Source organism: Pseudophryne corroboree, chromosome 8, assembly GCF_028390025.1.
Source record: "Pseudophryne corroboree isolate aPseCor3 chromosome 8, aPseCor3.hap2, whole genome shotgun sequence".
Classification (NCBI taxonomy): domain Eukaryota; kingdom Metazoa; phylum Chordata; class Amphibia; order Anura; family Myobatrachidae; genus Pseudophryne; species Pseudophryne corroboree.
The window spans coordinates 291,683,953-291,709,601 of NC_086451.1; the positions used below are offsets into that span (position 1 = coordinate 291,683,953).

The 25,649-nt window shown below is 40.9% G+C and overlaps 1 protein-coding gene across 3 annotated transcripts in view; it reads right to left on the minus strand.

Moving 5' to 3' along the window:
• Positions 1 to 1,821: 1,821 nt before the first annotated feature.
• AMMECR1 (AMMECR nuclear protein 1) overlaps positions 1,822 to 25,649 on the minus strand; it is a 463,662-nt gene continuing 439,834 nt past the window's right edge. For all 3 annotated transcript variants that reach the window (XM_063937304.1, XM_063937305.1, XM_063937306.1), the window contains one exon: positions 1,822 to 6,800. In XM_063937304.1, the coding sequence (XP_063793374.1) occupies positions 6,686 to 6,800 (115 nt within the window). In that variant the 3' untranslated portion in view covers positions 1,822 to 6,685. The remainder of the gene's footprint in view (positions 6,801 to 25,649) is intronic.

A 25,649-nucleotide genomic window follows, 5' to 3' on the forward strand; every position in this document is an offset into this window, starting at 1 on the left:
CTCTTTAAGTATCCTTGGATGTATCCCATCTGGTCCCATAGATTTGTCCACTTTCAGCTTTAAGAGTTCTGTAGGACCTTTTCCTCTGTAAATGTATTTGTTTAATTTGCCTGAATATCCCTACAACTTACCGGTGGCCTCTTCCCCTCTATTTCAGTATTGAATATTGAGCAAAAATTATTAAGATGATCTATTACATTGTCTTTCTCAACAAGACTCAGTCTCTGTCTTTAGTTTTATTAGTCCACCTTTTTTCTCCTTTTGCTTGCATACACCTTAAAAAAATAAAACAAATTCCTCATTTACTCAGTGACTGGGCCATTTTCTCCTCAGCTTGTGCCTTTGCACATCTAATTACTTTCTTAGTCTCCTTCTGCCTAACATCAGCCACCCACCTACAACTCCTTCCTTACATCTCCCCCTCCACTGCTTTACCACTTTACCTCCAAAATTTAATCTGCTGTAGTCACGCCAAAAAGCCCCTCTTGGCATGCCAGGTTGCGTACAAATCTTCTAGCCGAAAACTCATCTACATCACCATACAGTGATTAGGAAGCATGAGGAGACTGACGATTAATGATATAGGACACTTATTTATCAGTGTGCGACGGAGTCTCTGAATTTGTAAATGAAGTGCTGCAATGTAGCAGCCACAGCTTTATTTCCAATACTGTTCTGCTCTGTATACAGACTCAGTCACACACAATATACAAGTTCCATATTTAAAATGAATCAGCAAAGCTCCCTCATGTGTCCAACGCATTTTTGGCAAAAAATAAATATTACACTGCATGTTGTATTGAGACATCTACCACAAATCCTCTCCTCCTTCCTGTTAGCATTCCCCAAGGTTCTGACCTTGGTTTCCTCTTCTCCCTCTATACCAATTACCTTAAAATGCTCATCAGCTCCTTCAGCCTCCACTGCCATCAGTATGTTGATAGCACCCAACTTTTCATCTGTATACTTGACACCTCATCCTGTTCTCTCCCATATTTCCAAATGTCTATTTGCCATCTGCTCTTTTCAGTCACAAGGGAACTCAAACTTAACAGTGCTAAAATCGAACTCATGTCTGTCCCCCATCCAAAGTCATCCCTCTACAGTTTCCAAAGTATGTTGTCTGGGTCACCTGTGATTCCACATTCTCAGTTTCCCCAACCCAATCAGACGCATCCACCTATAACATTTCCAGGATTAGGCTCTTTCACCATGGAAGCCAGAAAAACTATCATAGACACACTATTAACCTTACCTACGACCTACCCCTCTCCCACCACTTTTCAATCTGCCTCATTTGCCACTCCACATCTAATGCCCAGTCACAATTTTCACACTACAACAGATAAACATTTAACTCTTCTCACAAAAGGCATCAACCACTCTCCCCACCCCCTTTTTTTTACATTTCCAACCTCATCTCCTTTCACCTGGTCTGTTCAGCCAACATACACTTCCTATACTCTTCCCTAATCATTTCCTCCTGCACTACTCCAAATCCTCTGGAATGGCCTACTTTATTCAGACGTTCATCTACCCTCCAAAACCTTTATACATGATCTAAACAGTCTTTTCCACTGAAGGCTACCATCACATCTCCTCTACCTCCTCAAATAATGCACCTCACACCATGTCCTCCTATTGCCCTTTAGACTGTAAGCTCACGTGGGCAAATCCCTCTCATGTTCTTTTATATAATTATGTATATTGTGAGATTCAAATACAGTATGCATCTATGTAACATTTTTTCTTGTCTGTATGGTTCAGTGTGTATACACCTATATAATCCTATATAATAGAAAACCAAATTCAGAACAGCAGTTGTCAGTCTTTTTTCATATTTTATTGGGTAATTTAAAAGGTAACAATAGTGTTAAAACTACTACAATATCTTTCAACAGCCATAGCTCACAGACCCACAAATAACCTTCTATATATAGATTTTTTTTTTGCCTTTTCTCCATTTTTACCTTTTTTTAGTCTTACCTATCATAATAAAATGCCCATTATAACAGTTTCTTCACACTAATAGCAACTATATGTGGAGGGAAGGATCTAGTATAATGGAAAGGAGAGTATGTACTTTGTGATGTCACTGTAAATTCATAATCAAGTTAATAAGTAGAGGGGGGCTGCAGCTACTCCAGGCAGCCGCACGCCCCATTTTATATAGAGCCTTCGTAGCTGAAGAAGCCCACAAGACATTGCTCTACAATGCATTCTGAGGATCTTGAGCTTTGAAGGTGATCACCACTGCTTTGCCATCAAGCTGGTGATATATTCAAAGCAATTTCTTCTGTAACATATAAAAACACTAACTTAGAAACTAGATCCCAAAAAATTTCTGAAAAAAGAATCAACTTTGATATATAAAAACAGTCATTGAAGGTTTTATACAAAAGTTTCAAACATAAGTTCACTTTCTCAGTGCGTTTTTCAACCAGCGTAGATACTGGGTCCAGCGCAGTGTTTATTTTTTTTTTCATTTTTTTTTATTTATTTTTTTTCCCCGTAACAGTAATATAAAAAAAAGAAAAAAGTTACTTCTAACAGAAAGATTCTCTGCTGGTCTTAAGAATGAATGTAACTTGGAACCCTATAAATCTCAGAGGCACACAAGAAGGGTTCCTTAGAGAAAAGAATGAATAGGGAAAAAAAAAAGAATTCTAAGTTTATTTAAACAGAGGATGCGTTTTGTTTCCAGTCTCCTCAAATAAACTTGATTCACTTAAACATCACTAGAAAAAAATCTGTTAGAAACTGTACAAAAATAAAAAAGTTTAACATCATATAATCCTGCAGGATAGTTTGATAGAACTAAAAGGCTTTAAGGAGCAGCATTAGAGTATGGCCAGAGGTTTCTTTGGTTTGGTCTAACATACAAGAGATGAAATCTATCTCAGACGAATTTTTGTTAATTTACTTTTAAGAAACCTGCACATTTGAAGACGAGCCATAAAAAGAATGTTATACAAGTGAGTGGTGCATTAGTCTATAAATACATTAGCGCATAGGTATGACAACAAAGTAGGGATGCCGGAAAAATAATGCTAATGTATTTAGTAAGAAGGGCATTTACAAAAAGAAAAGAAAAAATGGACCCCCACCCCGACTATTATTAGGGATAAAATACCACTGTGTCCTCTGTATAGCAGTCATTTTATGGTGACTTTTGTAAGCAAAATGAATGTGGCTTACAAGAGAAGACCTTTGCGTGCACTTACTGTAGATGGCAGTCTAGTCTGTACAGCAGACCTTGTACAGAATTATTCTGTATGCATGAGGAGTTTGGTTTAACATATTGGTGTCACTTCTAGAGCACATAAAATATCCTGTAGTAAATAACCAATCAGAAGCCTAGTTTCATATTCCAAACCACAACAGAAAAGTTAAATATAGGATATGATTGGTTAAAACTAGTTACAGCTCCTTTCTGCATTTGTAGAATGTAGGGCTATCATAATTTCCTTCTACTGTAGGGACTAAATAAAAGCATTTACATTCTCTACCAGACCATACTAAAATGTAAAAAAATACCTTATTCCTGCTAAATCTCCTGATCTCCTATTATAAAATACCCATTTGGTTTGAAAGTTGGCCGAATTTTCATTATACATTTAAATAAAACTGAGGCTCAACTGGATTTAAAATTTTGGCATAAGTAAAGAATGTAAATGACAAAAATATAATTAAAAATTTACCAGTGGGTGTAATTGCACAGCTGGACCTCCTGGTATCAGTCATGATAGAAGGGACAATGTATCTACTTATGATACGTGCTTTGTGGTCTGAGCTCACTCCTGCAGCCAATGACTGAGCCAAGACTAAAATCCAGCTACAGAAATGAATGACTGCTTCACAGAACACCAATCCAATGGATTGCCTAGTAGGTGACAGATGGGAGAATGTGAGGCATTACTTAGGAAGGAAATCGTATGTCCCGTAGCAAAGCAAATCTCTAGTGTTGCGATTTAAATTGGGCTGCTTGTAGTGTAAGATCCAAAGTGTTTGGTACTTCAGTAGATGCCAAACAGAAAATGTAGTTTCAACTGTAGTGTAAGAGGCAGCTGAACACTAAACTAGAGAGATATATACTGATATCTATAGAAAAAAATCAAGCAGTACACCACCACAATTGTATAACAATCTTTAGACAACTTTTTTTTTTGCTAATTAACAGCTACTAAGACGACTGCATTTTTGCACTAGGCTGTATACAAAAGGACACACAAACAATCCTTTTTGTGTTTTTTTTTTTTTTTTTTTTTCATTCTCCCCTAAGCCATGCTGGGAAGTATTGCTGACCTCGTACTATCAAAACCTGCAGGATTGGCATTTCATCAGTATCGCATTATTACATGGTAAGAAACATCTGTATAATATCTGCATATATCGAGGATAGTAAAAATCTGATATGATCTTTGAGTTGGCATGACCAGTCACGGGACCTTGTGCAAGGATGATTAGCACCTTTATATACATTGTTTTTAAAAACAAAAAAAAATAATTTCTAAAGCTCATTCAGAAAAGAATGTGTAGCAACCTGCACCAGCAAAATCAAATTGCTTTGCTGGGTCAGTACTGGTAAAAATAGATTTTTTGCAGCAGAATTCATGATTTCATTTGTGCTCACTTTGTTTGATGGATGCAAAACAAAGGGCTGATGTAAAGGGAGACAGCTTGAGAACTCCCCTAGAGAATGTCACACAATGAAAGCTGTAAGGGGGGAAAAAAAGGAACAAAATAAAGTACTCGTACTCCATGCACCTGAGTGTGGGGAGGAAGAGAGAGACAAAAATATTCACACCCCTCCTGCTGACTGGAGACCGTACAGCGTATTGTTCTGACAAACTTTGGAAGCCGCCCAGACAGCACAAGATCTCCACTGCAATGTGTTCTGGCAGCATGTGAGTTACTTAAGGCATCCAAAGAGAGGAAACAACCTTTGCTACTGAGGGTCAGCAGCATTGACCATGACCAATGCTTTGAACATGATGTGGATGAAGGAGTCGCTGTAGTGTGTAACGCCTTTGTAGCCAGAAGGGCTATGACAGCTGTTCAAAGAGCCCATCCGGCATCAGAGGTTACAAATCTGACCACCAACAGAAAACCAGATCAAGGTTATAGCCTTATCTAGAAGCCTACTATATAGTGAGAACCAGTAAATGCATTTACCCATATTCTACTTTCCAGTTCTAACTGTATTCCTGGGTGTACTCTGTAAACGGATTTATTTGGCTTGTTCACCTTTTCATCATATGAACAAAGTCCACCTTCAGATGTGTTTAGTGAGGGCTTTGCTCACTTTTATGCATGGTGGGTCTAATAATCTGTATCAGAAGTTTTCTCAGCACCCACACTATGGACAATCTATCAACTGTATTTGAGCCTGAGATCTGTAAAGCTATGAAGATGGTAATGGCACTTGAGCAGGGAAAAAGTACAGCTAGATTTGCATAAAAAGCACATTACACGTCACGCAAGTTAACATCCGCTTCCTCCAGCCTTCTGCTCACAGTCCTACATTAAAAGCATCACATTTTCCTACCAATCTAAAATGAAACCACACCTAACAGACGGTAGCCAGCTTTTTGCCTAAGCACAGACCAGTGGTAAAACGGCTGGATATCCTACACAGACTCATCCCTGATCAATTCAATTATCTACTTAAACAGAGAATAAGAGTTACACTGTATTTAGCTTCCAGCGGCACACAGCCCCTTTGGCATTTACAAAGATTTTAAAGGTAAATGAGACCCGTGGTGTGACAGCGGATGGAACTTGCAGCAGAAAGGTAGATCATTGTGCATCCAAGCATTAATAAAAAGGAATTTGGTTAACCAAATACAGTTAATCTAAAGACATGATATCTAACACTGCAAGGCAATTCTGAGGTAGGGTTTTCATAAAAAAAAAATAATGTAACCGTGTAAAGGTATAACATTTCCATCATCTACCTTTTTTTCTGGTGCTGCCGTTATATGTAAACACCTCAGCCATAGGTTCTCACCGCTCATTAACAATTGAAAGGGATAGAACGAAACATTATGTTACTCATCCACCAAATGAGTAATGAACCAGATACTGTCACTAAATACAATTACTGCCTGATTATTTTCTTAAAAAATTAATTGAAAATCTGTGGAAATGCCAAGGACAAAGCTCACCCATCCATGCCCAGAAAAGCCCTACCAGGTAACACAATGTATGCTAACTCTGAAACACGCATTTAAATAAAACAGATATGTACCGGACATGAACTAACTAAACACGCGCAAAGAACTATAAGTCAATCACAGATCCTTCATTATTAAAACACGTCCTTCCATCCACAATCATTGAAAAAACCCTGAACAGTAGGGATCAAGGTTAGCAAAAACAAACTGTAAAATAATGTAAGAAGTAAATGTAAAAGGGAGAAAAATATGCTGCAAAAAATGTAGAAAAAAAAACATCAGTAGCTCAAAAAATTCTAATAAAAAATAGACAAACATTGTGGGTACTTAATAGGACTTCCCACCCGTTGCCCTGGTTAGCATTGTCATGGGGAACAAGGCGTAAACAGGACAACGGAAACAATCATCATAAAATAGTACAGTAATAGAGATAGCTAGACCAAGAGGGAGCTGGGTCCCCTGGGAACAGTTCTGCTGAGAGGTCTAGTGACTGGTCATGCGGCTCAGTGTCAGGAATAATGGTTGTATGGTGGGAGGGGGTGCCCGATGCCATTTTGAAAATGATGATGCTGACGGTGTGAAAGGTATTCCGCGTAGCTCATTGTCATCTTCTCACTACGGTATCTGTAGAGGAGACAAAGGATTGAAACTATTACTCATGAGAAAGGCAACAGCTAGCTCCTAATACATTCATTATATAATGCTACATTAAATGTAATTATTAGCAGTGGTATAGAAAGATTCAGTATGATTTCCCGACAGTCAGGATCCCGGCATAGGCCGCAGCTTGTCTCCTCGCAGGCTCGCAGCACTCGTCACGCTTTGGGCTCGGTGGCGAGTTTTGCTCGCCACCCTATTATAGTCCTCCCCTGGTGGCGGCGTGGACCACCACCCTAGTGAGAATACTGGGCGGCAGGCAATACTTCGACCACTGGCATTTTGACTACTGTCGGGATTTCTGCGTCTGTATTTCAACTGCCAGGATACTGACTGTTGGGAACTTAACTGCATCCCATATGGAGAGTAAAACGGTCTAAGTGGGTATATGTGGAAAAGGTGAATCACAGACAGACCTACTGTAAAGAGTATATGGTTTACCCTGAACAGTGTTAAAGGAAATGCATGAAGCAAGAGTTATTGCAGAGGCCACAATTCATCATGCACAAAACAGCAAAATACGGCTAGTAAAAGCACAGCCCTTCTAAGTATCACGAATACAGAGGAAAAAGGAGGGGGCCTGGACTGCACACCCTATTACTAAAGATATCATGAGGTGCTATCATGCTGAGGCTTCTAATAATGCTGGAGGAAGACAGATGTACACTACTAGCACTAAGAACACGGATAGTAGTAATTTCGGATGGTCTTCTGTATGCCGAATGTCGGGATCCCGGCGCACAGTATACCGGCGCCGGAATCCCGACACCCGGCATACCGACAACTATTCTCCCTTGTGGGGGTCCACGACCCCCCTGGAGGGAGAATAAAATAGTGTGAAGCGCGTCGCGCTACTGTGCCCGCAGCGTGGCGAGCGCAGCGAGCCCGCAAGGGGCTCCTTTGCGCTCGCCACGCTGTCGGTATGCCGGCAGTCGGGCTCCCGGCGCCGGGAGCCCGAGCGCCGGCATACCGTACAACACCCGTAATTTCAATAAACCCTCACAACATGGAGTATAATTGAAGCTCTTGGCACACATTTGCGCCCATGTGCCGCGACCAGGTGATAGCACCTCTTGATATCTTTAGTAATAGGATGTGCAGTCCAGGCCCCCTCCTTTTTCCTCTATATTAGTGTATATAGTGTACATTGGAAGGCAAGGATTCCTTCCTCTGGTATTGGCACCCCACCCATTCACACTCAGGTGTTTTAATTAGCTTGGTTCATGCATTTCAGATCACACATTGATAAGGGCTCTATTTAGAGGCAAGTCCTGGATAAATTTATATAATGTTATAGTATTAGGAATGTTAGGGACCCATGAGTTGAAGTTACCTAGTCGCAGTACATGGGCCCACATATTTGCGCAAATGTGTGCTAAGAACTTCAATTATACTCCATGTTAATTGTGAGGGTTTATTGAAATTATTTTTACTATCACAGTGTTTTTAGTGCTAGGAGTGTGCATCTGCATCTCTCTTCCTCCAGCGTAGTTCCTACATAAACTCTTAAATCCTGTGGAACTTTACACATCTCCAAAGGCTTCACAACCAGGTTTTCTATTTAACTTCAGAGAGACGGACCAAAAGACTTCTGGCTGTGCAGATGCAGAACACTGGCAGCAAGTATTGAAAATGTACTGGCATAAGGAGATGCTGCTTACAATGCTCAGACAAACTGCAATTTTAATGGAATGTAAGTAAATAAATGGAGCTAGAAGTAACCATTCAAGGGTTAAAAAATTGGGTGTTGATACGACCCCCTGGCGCCGATTCTCCTATTGTTGTGTGTACATAAATTATATATATATATATATATATATATATATATATATATTGCAAGGGGTAGAAGGTTGTGCAATCAATGTTTAGCGTCCTTAAAAATCCATATAGTCCGTGTATAATTTCTGATGTTGGTGCAGACTCTTCTAAACAGTGTAACCACACTGTTGGTATGAACTGAAAAGGAATAATGAAGGCGCACTCAGTGTATCAAGATATAAGTAGATTTACTAAAAGTAACAAGCTCACATACATCAAGGTATGAAATCACCGGCTCATGGGAATCGAACAAGCTGCATCTCATGTCTCTCTCAGCAGTCCGTTTCTCTAATTGCCGGCATGCAATAGTTCTCAGGTCAGCGTCTTAGCTTGCAGGACAGGTGTTCCCAGTTGGAACAAACACGTCTTTGTTTAGGCCACGTCCAACGCGTTTCGTCACGGTATGACTTCGTCAGGGGGTGTGGTCAGTGTCTCCAGCGATGTCTTTTTATATCTGCACTGATTGCTCATATTATCTTCAGGTGCGACTTGTTAGTATCAGTCTTAACCATGCTTAGCAACATATCTTTAGACAGCTATTATACAACTTATCCTTATTATAAATATACATATATTCTAAATAAACTTTATTTATAAAACCAACAATTTTTAGTAAGCTAATAACAAGATTACCATAAACAATCTTTTATATAAAAAACTGTCAATGCAGAAATTATTTATAAAAAGAAATGGAAAATCAGGAAAAAACACATGAATTGTTAATAACAAACAATAATAAAATATCAAGTAGTTACAATTTAAATAGATAGGTGTAAAATTAAAATAAACATTACGAATAGGATTAAGGCAGTAAGGAACCAGTCAATTAATTGTAGTGTCATATAACACCAATTGATCTTCTTTTATTCTATTCATTATAAATGCATATATATATATATATAAAATAGTTAACGGGGAACGTATCCACTAGTGGAGGGGCGACCGCAGGGACACGAACAGACCAGGCCGTCACCGCAACTGCCGGAAGGAGCGAGCGCAGCCCTAGAGAGGTCATGTCACCCGCCGTCTACCCCCCTCCCGTGGCGACTCAAACAGTCTAAAACGCACCACCATTTAGTTAATATTAACCCGTACATGGCATATATTAGGAATAGATAATTACTTAATTTCAACAAAGGATATTATTTCCATCGTACACATCTTATCTATAACCCGCCCATTGATAGGGGATTATTTAGTTAAGGTACTATCATAATACTGTGAAGAGATAGAGGAAAGCAGGGGAATAAATTAAAATAAAAATAAAAATATCCGGGGGTAGGGCAGAATTCACCGTTTAGAAAAGAGATTACTTTCAGCAAGAATGACAATACATTTATATATTTTATGATTAATGCAAGAAGGGTGTAATATCGTATGTCTCATTAAGACCTGACGGTACAAGGGTGTTTAATTTATATATCCAAAAGGTCTCTCTTTTACTTAATAATTTTAGAATATCTCCCCCTCTTGTATCCGCAACCACATGTTCAAGGGCTTTGAAAGTAAATTGGGCTAATGATGACTTACAGCACACAGCCCAATGTCTTGGGACACTGTGCGTGGTAACCTTATTTACTATATTACGAGTATGTTCTAGGATTCTTATTTTTAATTGACGCTTAGTTTTCCCGATATATCTTGCTCCGCATCCGCATTCTAACATATATATATAACGTTAGTAGTTAGGCAATTGATATACCCTTTTATATCCCATGATTCCTCTTTATTGCTGCTGAAAAACTTTTCTTTCTTTACTGGTATATTTGCAAACCTTGCATTTATTACATGGAAAAAAGCCATTTACATTATCAAGCCAAGTTTTTTCTGTGGTATTTTTAAGCTTGGATGGTGCTAGTTTATTTTTCAGAGTAGATGCCCTTTTAAAAACTACCTGCGGAATTTCTGGGATTACTTTATTTAATATGGGGTCAAGCTTCAAAATATCCCAATGTTTTTGTAAAATATTTTTAATTTCTCTATTTTTAGAGTTAAATCCTGTAGAGAACGGAACCAGATTGCAATAATTATTTTTCTTCTCTTTATAGCTTAAGAGACTTGATCTATCCATAGCTCTTACTTTATCTTGGCAGTCTTTAATGAGTTTTTCTGGATATTGTTTTTCACGGAATCTGCTACTATATATTACTGATTGCTCATCATATTTATCCAAATCCGCACAGTTACGGCGAATTCTGATGAACTGGGATAGTGGTATATTATTAACCCATTTTTTAAGGTGGCAACTATTATAATGAATATAATTATTGCTATCCACTTTTTTAATATAAGTATAGGTATCTATCTTAGACCCAGGTGTCCATTTACTCGTGTCCAACACTAAGTCCAAAAACTCAATACAAGTGGTTTGAAAGTTTGAAGTGAATCGCAGATTCCACTCATTATTGTTCAATCCCTGTATAAATAAATCAAAGCTCTCTTTTCCACCTTGCCAAACTATTATTACGTCATCTATGTAACGCTTATACAGTTTAATATTCTTACAAAACGGATTATTATTGTCAATATTTTCAGTCTCCCATTTCCCTAGGTACAAATTTGCAAAGCTTGGTGCATAAGGGGTCCCCATCGCCACACCCCGCTGTTGTATGTAAAATTGATCATTAAACAGAAAATAATTATTTTTTAATACAAAATCTATACAATCCAGAAGAAAGGCTACTTGATCAGAACTTAAATTATCATCCATATCTAAATAGTATTTTATAACTTCTATACCTTTTTTATGGGGAATACTGGTGTACAGTGATTCTACGTCCACTGTACACCAGTAATAATCCTCCTTCCAATCAAAGCCGTTTATAATTTGCAAAATGGCTGTGGAGTCTTTTATAAAAGAATCAAGATTAGATACATACTCCTTTATATATATATCAACAAACTCAGACAATCTGGCCGTTATTGAATCTGTCCCTGATATTATAGGGCGACCAGGGGGTTTATTTAACCTCTTGTGTATTTTTGGCAGCTGGTAAAATACTGCTATACGGGGATGGGGGTTAAATATATATGAATATTCATTCTGATCTATACATTTTTTCACTAAACCTTCATCAAGAAGTTTCTTAAGATCACTTATTATGCTATCACTAGGGTCATTGCTCAAAGTTTTATATGTGGACTCGTCACTTAAAATTCTTTGTGATTCATCCATATAATCTTTTTTATTGATGACCACTATACCTCCTCCTTTATCAGCCATCTTGATAACAACTTGATGGTTGCTTTCTAGCGTTTTTATTGCACTCCTTTCACCTTTATCTAGATTGTCCCTGCTTCTACTTCCATCTTTACATAACTTTTTAAAATCTTTTTGTATTAGATTAGCAAAGGTCTCTATGTGACTGCCACGGGATTCAATGGGATAATAAGTTGATTTGGGCTTTAAACCAGTTGTCTTAAATTCGTTTCCACTGGAAATAGTTTCTCCTTTTAAATCATTTTTCAGAAAATGTCGTTTTAGAGTTAGCAAACGTATGTATTTATTAGCGTCAACAAATAGTTCAAAACCTTTAGGTTCGACTGCAGGTGCAAAGGTTAACCCTTTGGATAGTAGTTTAGTCTCATTAACCGTTAATTTGTGATCAGATAAATTAAAAATACCAGAGGGGACTATTGATCCTCTCTTCTCATTTTGCTTATTCTTAGATCCTCTCTGTCCTCTCTTCCCTCTTCTTCCCTCTTCTTGTTCAACGGTTTCATTCTGTCCCTCCAATTTTGACCTCTCCGTAAAAAATTATTATTATTACCTCTATGTGGTGTTTCTAAAACTTCATATCTATTAGAGGTATGGGTGTCAGATTTTCGGGTACATAAGACCGCTTTCTCCTCCTACACCAGTAATAATCCTCCTTTGATTGGAAGGAGGATTATTACTGGTGTACAGTGGACGTAGAATCACTGTACACCAGTATTCCCCATAAAAAAGGTATAGAAGTTATAAAATACTATTTAGATATGGATGATAATTTAAGTTCTGATCAAGTAGCCTTTCTTCTGGATTGTATAGATTTTGTATTAAAAAATAATTATTTTCTGTTTAATGATCAATTTTACATACAACAGCGGGGTGTGGCGATGGGGACCCCTTATGCACCAAGCTTTGCAAATTTGTACCTAGGGAAATGGGAGACTGAAAATATTGACAATAATAATCCGTTTTGTAAGAATATTAAACTGTATAAGCGTTACATAGATGACGTAATAATAGTTTGGCAAGGTGGAAAAGAGAGCTTTGATTTATTTATACAGGGATTGAACAATAATGAGTGGAATCTGCGATTCACTTCAAACTTTCAAACCACTTGTATTGAGTTTTTGGACTTAGTGTTGGACACGAGTAAATGGACACCTGGGTCTAAGATAGATACCTATACTTATATTAAAAAAGTGGATAGCAATAATTATATTCATTATAATAGTTGCCACCTTAAAAAATGGGTTAATAATATACCACTATCCCAGTTCATCAGAATTCGCCGTAACTGTGCGGATTTGGATAAATATGATGAGCAATCAGTAATATATAGTAGCAGATTCCGTGAAAAACAATATCCAGAAAAACTCATTAAAGACTGCCAAGATAAAGTAAGAGCTATGGATAGATCAAGTCTCTTAAGCTATAAAGAGAAGAAAAATAATTATTGCAATCTGGTTCCGTTCTCTACAGGATTTAACTCTAAAAATAGAGAAATTAAAAATATTTTACAAAAACATTGGGATATTTTGAAGCTTGACCCCATATTAAATAAAGTAATCCCAGAAATTCCGCAGGTAGTTTTTAAAAGGGCATCTACTCTGAAAAATAAACTAGCACCATCCAAGCTTAAAAATACCACAGAAAAAACTTGGCTTGATAATGTAAATGGCTTTTTTCCATGTAATAAATGCAAGGTTTGCAAATATACCAGTAAAGAAAGAAAAGTTTTTCAGCAGCAATAAAGAGGAATCATGGGATATAAAAGGGTATATCAATTGCCTAACTACTAACGTTATATATATGTTAGAATGCGGATGCGGAGCAAGATATATCGGGAAAACTAAGCGTCAATTAAAAATAAGAATCCTAGAACATACTCGTAATATAGTAAATAAGGTTACCACGCACAGTGTCCCAAGACATTGGGCTGTGTGCTGTAAGTCATCATTAGCCCAATTTACTTTCAAAGCCCTTGAACATGTGGTTGCGGATACAAGAGGGGGAGATATTCTAAAATTATTAAGTAAAAGAGAGACCTTTTGGATATATAAATTAAACACCCTTGTACCGTCAGGTCTTAATGAGACATACGATATTACACCCTTCTTGCATTAATCATAAAATATATAAATGTATTGTCATTCTTGCTGAAAGTAATCTCTTTTCTAAACGGTGAATTCTGCCCTACCCCCGGATATTTTTATTTTAATTTTAATTTATTCCCCTGCTTTCCTCTATCTCTTCACAGTATTATGATAGTACCTTAACTAAATAATCCCCTATCAATGGGCGGGTTATAGATAAGATGTGTACGATGGAAATAATATCCTTTGTTGAAATTAAGTAATTATCTATTCCTAATATATGCCATGTACGGGTTAATATTAACTAAATGGTGGTGCGTTTTAGACTGTTTGAGTCGCCACGGGAGGGGGGTAGACGGCGGGTGACATGACCTCTCTAGGGCTGCGCTCGCTCCTTCCGGCAGTTGCGGTGACGGCCTGGTCTGTTCGTGTCCCTGCGGTCGCCCCTCCACTAGTGGATACGTTCCCCGTTAACTATTTTATATATATATATATATATGCATTTATAATGAATAGAATAAAAGAAGATCAATTGGTGTTATATGACACTACAATTAATTGACTGGTTCCTTACTGCCTTAATCCTATTCGTAATGTTTATTTTAATTTTACACCTATCTATTTAAATTGTAACTACTTGATATTTTATTGTTTGTTATTAACAATTCATGTGTTTTTTCCTGATTTTCCATTTCTTTTTATAAATAATTTCTGCATTGACAGTTTTTTATATAAAAGATTGTTTATGGTAATCTTGTTATTAGCTTACTAAAAATTGTTGGTTTTATAAATAAAGTTTATTTAGAATATATGTATATTTATAATAAGGATAAGTTGTATAATAGCTGTCTAAAGATATGTTGCTAAGCATGGTTAAGACTGATACTAACAAGTCGCACCTGAAGATAATATGAGCAATCAGTGCAGATATAAAAAGACATCGCTGGAGACACTGACCACACCCCCTGACGAAGTCATACCGTGACGAAACGCGTTGGGCGTGGCCTAAACAAAGACGTGTTTGTTCCAACTGGGAACACCTGTCCTGCAAGCTAAGACGCTGACCTGAGAACTATTGCATGCCGGCAATTAGAGAAACGGACTGCTGAGAGAGACATGAGATGCAGCATGTTCGATTCCCATGAGCCGGTGATTTCATACCTTGATGTATGTGAGCTTGTTACTTTTAGTAAATCTACTTATATCTTGATTCACTGAGTGCGCCTTCATTATTCCTTTTCAATATATATATATATATGTATATTTATTTCATTAAAGCAGGTTATTATACACACTTCTTGATATATGCATAAACCACAGGTTCTCAAACTCAGCCTCAGTACCTAAAAGCTGGGAGATATTTTGAAATAAGCGTTCAGATGTATGTTGGCATAGATTGGTCAATTGCCTTATGTGAAAGAACCACCAAGGGGATATTCACTTAGTAATTCGACCGTGTGCATTGAATTTTGGGCGTTTTCGCCTTTTTATTTTTTTATTTTTATAATAATATTTCACCCGTGCCGTTTTGCTTTTTTTTTGTTTTTTTTCCAAGTCAAATCGCATGGGTGAAAATGGACCCAAAATGGACAAAAACGCCTGCAAATTCAAACACACATGGTTCGGTGCAGAATTCGCTGATCAACGTGGTTTTCACCCATGACGGATTTTTTGACGAGTCGAATGGGAATTCGACCTAAAAATGGACGAAAAGTGCAGTTTTTTCGACTGGTCGAAAAAACAGCACTCATTGAATACCCCCTCCCCAAGATTTTATATTGAATTCTACAGAAAATGCTATTGTGTTAATACACTGCATATCCACTGTGTCCCCTATGTACTGCTGTAGTTCCGCATCTGGCAATCAATCTCCCGTCTGTGAAAGTCCCTGCCCCATCACCATGTATGACACACCTGGGAATGCAAAAATATTGACCCTGACACACAGGAATGGTGAAGTTAAGGACGGCCATCAATTGTTAACTACCAAGTGTGGATGATTTTGCCAATAACCATACACCATTGATGGCTGTCAGGTGCCAATGTTTTTTCTTCTCTTGGCAGTGCTAAACTACTTGCCTCTTGCGACCTGTCCAGCAGGAATTAATGGGTGCAAACCATTGAGGGCTTCACACCATTGATGTTAATCACCGATACAACTGATGCCCAGGTAATTAAAAGAATTGGAACTCTTGCAGTGCCAACTAGGATACCCCAGTGTTCAAAATATAGTCCCTGACCTCAGCCTATTATACCATGAATAATAGAAACACAAAACACTATTTTAAAACAAACTGAATGATTAGGCAGCTGGGTGGGTTCTATTTTTGGTAGTGGGGGTAATGTGTGTTTATGTGAGTGTGTGTGCGTCATATGTATTTGGATTACATTATTTTCATAAATATACGTAGTTATGGTAGACTTACCGTCGATAACTCTATTTCTCCTAAGTTTACAGTATCTACAGGATAAACATTGGGATATGAGGTAGCGTCAGCGGATTGGCACCACCGGTCAAAAGCTTTCAGCCTCCCAGAATGCAACGGGCCAGTCCCCTATATCCCGCCCAGTTTTCCAAAGCTCAAGGCAGGAGCATCATAGAGAGCCCTAATCAGGTGAGAAGAACACACATGCACACACTTCCATACAAGGAGGAAGAGCTTACTAGTGTAAGGATCCTCAAATCAGGTGCATCAGGGTGGGATCCCTGTGGACTTAGGAGAAATACGTATTTCTCCTGCAGGGTCCACAGATTATCCACAGGATAAACATTGGGATGTCCCAAAGCATTTTTAGCAGAGGGGACGCTCCTGATTGGACAGGAGAATCATTTGCCCGAATGCAGCGTCCTGAGAGGCAAAGTTATCAAAGGCATAATGTCTAATGAATGTGTTAATGGAAGACCATGTGGCTGCCATCCATATATCTGTTCAGCGTTGTGCTGCCCATGAAGGACCTACCTTACGAGTAGAGTGAGCAGAAACATTAGCCGGAATAGGGAGATCAGCTTGAGAAAATGCTTCTTAAACAGTCATCCAAAGCCACCTCGCCAGTGTCTGCTTGTCAGCAGGCCATCCTCTGTTGTGAAATCCGTAGAGAATAAAGAGTGTCCGTCTTTCCGATGGCACTGGTACGATCCACGTAGATTCTAAAAGCACGGACTAAGTCCAATGATGCATCTCCCGCAGAAAGGTTAAGGTGGAATTTAGACACCACCTTAGGAAGATAACCAGATTTGGTTCTGAGAACCGCTCTATCTGGATGAAATATCAGAAAAGGAGGGTGACAAAACAATGCCCCTAAGTCTGAAACTCTTCTAGATGAAGCAACAGCCAGTACAAAGAGAACTTTAGCTGTCAACCATTTAAGATCCACTTGTTTCAGTGGTTCAAATGGGGCATCTTGAAGCACCTTTAGGACTAAACTTAGATCCCAAGGAGCTGCAGGAGGAACAAAAGGAAGTTGGATGTGAAGCATTCCTTGAAAAATAGCACAAACATTCTGTAGGTTAGCAATTTTCTTTTGAAACCATACAGTCAATGCTGACACCTGAACTCTCAAGGAAGCCACCCTTAGACCTTTGTCCATTCCTGCCTGAAGGAATGCTAGGACTCTGGAAACTCTGAAAGACCTAGGGTCAAATTTTCTGTCACTGCACCACTGAATATAGGCCTGCCATATTCAGTAATAAATGCAAGCAGAGGATGGTTTCCTTGCTCTAAGCATTGTTTGAATTACCTGTTGTGAGAATAGTCTTGCTTTCAGGATGGAAGTCTCAAGAGCCACGCTGTCAAAGACAGCTGATCCAGGTGCTTGTAACAGCAAGGACCCTGAGACAGTAGATCTGGATGTTGAGGGAGTAGGAACAGAATATCCACCAACAGCCTCTACAGATCTGTGTACAAATGTCTTCTGGGCCAAGCCGGAGCTATTAGTATCACAGCTCCCTTTCCATGTTTTACCTTTCGCATCACCCTGGGCAATAGGGCGATCGGTGGAAAGACATAGGCCAGACGATAGTCCCATCCAACTGACATGGCATCCACAAAGGTCGTTTTGGGATCCTTTGTCCTTGACCCGTATGCGGTAACTTTGTTGTTCTGAAAGGAAGCCATGAGATCTATCTCCGGTAACCCCCACTTGTCTACCAGAGTCTGGAAGACCTCCGGGTGTAAAGCCCAATCGTTTGCATGAGTGCTGTGCTGACTGAGAAAATCCGCTTCCCAGTTTAGGACTCCCAGAATGAACACTGTGGCTTCCCTCCTTCATTGCCTTTTGGCTGCAAGTTCCTCCCTGATGATTGAGGTTCGCTACTGCCGTTGCATTGTTCGAGCAAATTTGAACTGGTTTCCCCTGAAGAATGTCCTTTGCCTGAATGAGTGCCATACAGTATATATGGCCCGAAGCTCCAATATATTTACTGGCAGGCAACTTTCTTCCTTGGTCCACTGCGCCTGGAAGCAACTTTTTTCCCCGACACTGCTCCCCAACCCTGAAGACTGGCATCCGTCAGAACCTCCCAATCTGGGATACAAAAGGGTCTCCCTTTGTCTAGATGGGATGTCTGTAGCCACCAGGCTAATGACCTCCATACTTCCAGAGAAAGGACCATAGTCTGATCCTCTCCAAATGGAATGGGTTACATCAGACAACAAGAACTCGGACGTTGAAGAGGCCTCGAGTGGAATTGAGCATAATCCACCATGTCGAATGTCAACACCATTGATCCCATCACACACATAGCTGAGTGAATGGATACCCTTTGACTGTGTTTCAGCTCCTGAATCCTTCACTATATCGTGGATATTTTGTTCGGAGGTAAAAAAACACTGAAGACCGGAATCCAATACAGCCCCCAGGTGCATCATACGTTGTGGCAGAACCAGGGACAACTTTACCCAATTTATGAGCAAACCGTGTTTCTGTAAACAAGCTATTGTCTGTTGCAGATGACACAAACAATTCCTGAGACTGTGCCAGGATTAATAGGTCAAAGTATGGAAAAATCTATCCCCTGTCGACGGAGATAAGCCGCCATCACCACCATAATTTTGGTGAACACTTTTGGTGCTGTAGCAAGTCCAAATGGCAGGGCCTGAAGCTGAAAGTGTCGCTGGAGGATAGCAAATCTGAGATAGCACTGATGGGATTTTGCTATAGGAAGATGCAGGTAAGCATGCTGGATATCCAGGGATACCATAAAATCCTCCAGCTCCATGGCCAAAATGATGGAGCGTAAATTCTTCATATGAGAGCGAGGCACCCAAATGTACTTGTTCAGCACCTTGAGATTGAGTATGGGCTGGAACGACCCGTTTGGCTTCTGAACTAGAAACAGATTGGAATAGAAACCTTGTCCTTCTTGCGCAGGAGAAACTGGAATTATCACTCCTGATTGAAGCAACTTCTGAACTGCCTCTTGTAAGGCCCTGGCCTTCGTTTCTACTGAAGATGGCTGGTACAAAAGAACCTTTGTGGAGGGTGTTTCTTGAATGCAAATGCAACCGTGAGATAACGCTTCTTGCACCCAGGCATCTGTGGTGGACTGCTGCCAGATCTGTGCAAAATGAAGAAGTCGGCCTCCCATTCTGGGGTCCCCCAAGTGGAGGCCTGCACCATCAGGCTGATGGCTTATCGTCTGGCTTGGAAGCTGGTCTTCTGGTAGCCCAAACTTTTTAGTCTTACCAGACTTATCAGATTGGGACTGTTTGCCATTATCCTTTCCTTTTGCTTTTCCTTAGGTCCGGAAGGGACAAAAAGCTGGAAACCTAGGTTTGGATGTGTGGGTTGAAGGAAACTTCACTTTCTTGGAGATTGCCTCTGACTCCAAAATACTGTTTAATTCTTTACCAAAAAGAATATCTCCAGTAAAAGGCAAAGACTCTAAAACCTTCTTGGACTAAATCAGCCTTCCATGTACGTAGCCAAACAGCTCTGGGAGCTGCTACTGCTGAGGCTGATGCTCGAGAGGCTATAGTACCCATATCCAAGGCTGCTTCTTTCACAAAAATAGCCGCCTGTTTAATATGTGCAATATGGGATTTTTGCTCTCTAGATGCCAATGAAAGATCATCCTCCAATGCATCAGCCCAGGCCGCCATGATTCTCACCACTCACAGATATTAATGTCACTATGTTAAATGCTATAACCCTGGATACTTTTTCCAGTTATAAATTTGTCTAATCAGTTTTTAAATGAGTCTGCCATTAGTACCTTCTCCGGGAGGGATTTCCAAATCTTTATTGCCCATACCGTGAAGAACCCTTTCCTACGTTGTGTACAGAATTTTCTCTCCTCTAGCCTCAGCAAGTGCCCACATGTCCTATACAGAGTTCTTTTAATAAACAAATCCCCTGCTAACTCCTTGTAATGACCCTTTCATATTTGAAAATATTAATAAGGACTCCTCTTAGTTGCCTCTTTTCTAGTGTATACATATTTAACCAAGTAAGCCTTTCCTCGTACTCCAGTGTCTCTAACCCTTTTATCAATTTAGTAGCTCGCCTTTGAACTCTATCTAGTTCCCAGATATAATTTTTTATAATATGGTGCCCAAAACTAAACACAATATTCCAGGTGTGGACGTACTAATGATTTGTATAGTGGCAGGATTACATCCTCGTCCCTATGCCCCGTTTTATGCACGCAAGCACTTTACTTGCCTTTTTTGCTGCATTTTGAAAAAAAGCATAACTTTGCATTGTTCTATACTGAACCTCATTCCCCATTTAGACACCCAGGTTTCAAGTTTAAAAAATTAATTCTGTAGAGACTCCACATCACTTTCTGAATTAATTACCTTACACAGTTTAGTATCATCTGCAAAGATGGACACTGTGCTTTTAAGGCCTATTCCTAGATCATTGATAAATATATTGAACAGTAGTGGGCCAAGTACAGACCCTTGTGGTATTCCGTTGACTACTGGTGCCCAGCTGGAGAACATCCCATTGACCACTACTCGTACTCTGTTATCTAGCCAATTACCTATTCATGTACAGATAGTATATCCTAGGCCAAGTTCCCTTAATTTGATGATCAGTCTCCTGTGAAGCACTGTATAAAAGGTTTGCAAAATCTAAATATACCACATCCACTGCTTTTCCCTGGTCAAGAGTCTCGCTCACTTCCTGACTTTTTCTAATACTCTTAACCTGCAGATAATACTCTATGCTATCCCTCAAAATACCTTCCAATATTTTACCCACTATAGAGGTTAAACTAACTGGTCTATAGTTACCAGGAGTATTTTTAGTTCCCTTTCAAGTATGTAGGAGAAAAGGAGATTTATGGTAGACTTATCATTGTTAAATCTTTCTGCGAGGTACACTGGATTCTACAGGGAATAACACTGGGGTGTAGAGTTGGATCTCGATCCGCAACACCAACAGGCTAAAGCTTTGACTGTTCCCAGGATGCACTGCACCACCTCCTCTGTAGCCCCGCCTCCAGGCACTGGAACTCAGTTTTGTTAACCAGTCCAATGCAGTAGCAGGTAAGAGGCGGTAGATGTTAGTCACATAGAACGACATTCTCACGACAGGAGAAGGGACTAGCGGCTAATGCCATACAAACCTGAAGAAGCTAAGTGCATCAGGGTGGATGCTCTGTAGATTTTAGTGTACCTCGCAGAAAGATTTAACAATGGTAAGTCTACCATAAATCTCCTTTTCTGCAGCGTGGTACACTGGTATTGAACAGGGAACAACATCGGGGATGTCATAAAGCAGTTCCTCATGGGAGGGGACGCACTGAAGCGGGCACAAGAACCCGGCGTCCAAAGGAAGCATCCTGGGAGGCGGAAGTATCAAAGGCATATAACCTAACGAACATGTTCACGAAAGACCACGTAGCCGCCTTGCACAATTGTTCTGTGGACGCGCCACGGCGGGCTGCCCAAGAAGGTCCAACCGACGAGTAGGATGGGCCTTGATAGCAGCAGGAGCTGGGAGCCCAGCCTGTGCATAAGCTTGTGCAATCACCATCCATCTGGCCAAGGTTTGTTTATTCGCAGACCAGCCACGTTTGTGAAAACCAAGAATTGCAAAAAGGGAATCTGACCTCCTGATAGAGGCAGTCCTTTCCACATAAATACGGAGAGCCCGTAAAACGTCCAAAGATCTTTCTTTGGAGGACAAACCAGAAGAGATGAAGGCCGGAACCACAATCTCCTGGTTAAGGTGAAAAGATGATACCACCTTAGGTAAATAACCAGGGCGAGTTTGAAGAACTGCCCGGTCACGGTGAAAAATCAGGAAGGGTGGGTGACAGGACATAGCACCTAAGTCAGACACCCTCCTAGCAGAGGCAATAGCCAACAGAAACATGACCTTAAGCGTAAGGCATTTAAGGTCCACAGACTCAAGAGGTTCAAATGGAGACTCTGGCAGGGCATTTAAGACTACAGACAGATCTCATGGAGCCACAGGAGGGACATAGGGAGGCTGAATTCATAGAAAACCCAGAGTGAAAGTGTGAACGTCAGGAAGAGATGCAATTTTTCCCTGAAACTACACCATCACGGCAGATTTATGAACCTTGAGGAAAGCCAGACGAAGGCCCAAGTCTAGGCCTTGCTGTAGAAAAGCCAAAAGTCTGGAAGTTTTGAAAGAATATGCATCATAATTCTTAGCAGCACACCACGTGAAGTAAGAATTCCAGACCCTGTAATAAATACGAGCCGAAGCTGGTTTACGGGCTTTCAACATAGTTTGAATGACCACTTCAGAGAATCCTTTGGTTCTCAGGAGTGATGCTTCAAGAGCCACACCATCAAAGCCAGTCTGGCCAGGTCCAGGTAGACACAAGTGCCCTGAACGAGGAGGTCTGGGTGTTGAGGTAGTAGAAGAGGATGCTCTATCAAGACACCCTGCAGGTCTGAGAACCAATGCAGTCTGGGTCATGCTGGAGCAACTAGAAGTAGTATTCCTCCTTCTTGCTTGAACTTCCCTCCAGTGTCACTCCGGCCCCTGGTAATATGGAACACGTACAGCAGCCGAAAGTTCCATGGAATTGCCAGTGCGTCCACGAACGCTGCTTGAGTATCCCTGGCCTTTGCTCCGAAGACTGGAACCTTGTGATTGTGATCGAGATGCCATCAGGTCTACATCTGGGTAGGCCCCACTTGTCCACTAGGAGTTGAAAGACTTCGGGATGAAGACTCCACTCTCCTGACGACTGAGGAAGTCTGCTTCCCAGTTGAGGACTACCGGAATGAACACTGCTGATATGGCTGGCAGATGGCGTTCCGCCCATTGGAGGATTTTTGACACTTCCATCATTGCCATGTGGCTTCGAGTGCCACCTTGATTTATGCACGCCACCGTGGTGGCGTTGTCTGCTTGTACTTGAACAGGCCTGTTCTGTACCAGAGGCAGGGCCAGTGTCAACGCATTGAACACGGACCGCAATTCCAGAATGTTTATCGGGAGGAGAGATTCCTTCCTGGTCAATTGACCCTGGAGAGAGAGTTGCTCCAATACCTAGCCCCAATCCCGCAAACTGGCGTCCGTTGTCAGAAGGACCCAGTTGGAGATCCAGAAGGGACGGCCCCTGCTCAACTGTTGGTCCTGTAGCCAACAGATCAGTGACCGACGAACCTCCGGAGTCAAGGAGATCATTTGCGACCTGATCCGATGAGGCAGGCCGTCCCATTTGGAAAGCAAAAACCTCTGCAAAGTGCGGGAGTGAAATGGAGCGTACTCTACCATGTCGAAAGTAGACACCATGAGGCCTAGTACTTGCATCGCCGAGTGTATTGACACACTCTGGCGAGAGAGGAAGCATCCGATCTTGTCCTGAAGTGTCAGGACCATCTCCGGAGACAGAAACGGTCTTAGGCTGTGTGTCCAGCAGCGACCCCAGGTGCACCATGTTCCGACCAGGGACCAGTAAGGACTTCTTCCAATTGATGAGACACCCGTGGGCCTGTAGGAATTGGACCAACATATCCAGTTGACTGAGGACATCTTGAGAGTTCGCCAGAATCAGCAAGTCGTCCAAATATGGCAGGAACCTGATTCACTGACGATGGAGGAAAGCAGTCATCACGGCCATGACCTTGGTGAAAATACGAGGTGCCGTGGCCAGTCCAAATGGCAGAGCCTGGAACTGAAAATGAAGGTTGCCAATAGCAAACCGCAGATATTGCGGATGCAAAATGGCAATAGGTATGTGCAGGTAAGCATCCTGAATGTCCAGGGATACCATATAGTCCTCAGAATCCATGGCCAGCACAATAGAACGCAGGGTTTCATAAGAAATTTGGACACTCTCACAAACTTGTTCAATGATTTGAGGTTGAGGATAGGTCGGAAATACCCATTTGGTTTTGGAACTAGAAACAGGGTCGAACATTATCCCATGTCTCTCTGGGACAGAGGTACCGGCACTACCACTCCTGTTTCCAGGAGGGATTGTACAACTAATTGTAGAGCTTGCGCTTTCAACGGATCCGAGGGGATAACCGTTGAACAGAACTGGCGAGGGAGACATCTCTTGAAAGAGATTGCGTACCCGTGAGAGAGAACTTCATGCACCCAGGCGTCTAAAGTGGTCTTTAACCAGGGCTGGGCGAATTGCAGAAGTCGGCCTCTTACCCCCTGGGGTCCCCCAGGGGGAGGCCCGCCCAGTCTTGCAGCAGGCTTGTCTTGTTTGGAAGCAGGCTGACGGGCGGCCTGGGATTGTTTCAATTTGGGCTTAGTGGTTTTGGAAGTACGAGCCTGTCTCGGGTATGTCTGACCTTTTGCTTTACTTGGAGGTCGAAAGGAACGAAAAGTTGTACTCTTAGCCTTAGCCTGTACTCTTAGAAGGATTAGTACTTGGGAGAAACGCAGTCTTGGCCGTCGCCAAGTCAGTCACAATCTTGTTCCGATCCTCCACAAATAGAATGTCTCACTTGAAAGGAAGCACCTCCAAGGTCTATTTAGAGTCCAGGTCCACTTTCCAGGACCTCAGCCACAGAATCTGGCGAGCTAGGATAGACATAGTAGATGCCTTGGCCGCCATGACCCCTGCATCAGAGGCCGCCTCCTGAATATAGTGAAAGGCTGTGGTAATATACGACATATTGTCTGGCAGTGTCAGAAAAATTTAGAGGTAGCTCATCCTCAATTGCCTGAACCCATGCTTCAATAGCTTTTGCAGCCCAAGCGGCTGCCATAGTGGGTCTATGTACAGCAGCGGTAAGTGTGTAAATAGACTTCAGGCATCCCTCCACATGCTTATCCGTCGGTTCCTTCAATGAGGTGACAGGCAGAGTAGAAGATACTACTAGACGGGCGACATGAGTCCACCGGCGGTGAAGTTTCCCACTTGTTACTCAACTCCGCAAGGATAGGATAACGAGCTAGCAACTTTTTGGACAGGGAAAAAAATCTTTCCTGGAGACTACCAGGATTCCTGACGTATGTCAATTAAAAGGTCAGAATGTGGTAAAACTACTTTAGCAACCTTCGGACATTTGAACTTATCAGGTTTCTTAGATGTAACAAGAGGATCAATCTCATCATCAATCTGGAGAATCAGTTTGATAGCCTCCACTAGGTCAGGAACATCAACTTGAGTTGTAGATTCCTCATCAGAAGCAACTGTATCAGTGTCTGATGGATCAGTATAATCCACATCAGAAGAACCATCCAAAATATTTGTGGATTGTGAGGAAGAAATGGCCCGCATAGGTGACCCCTTGGCCC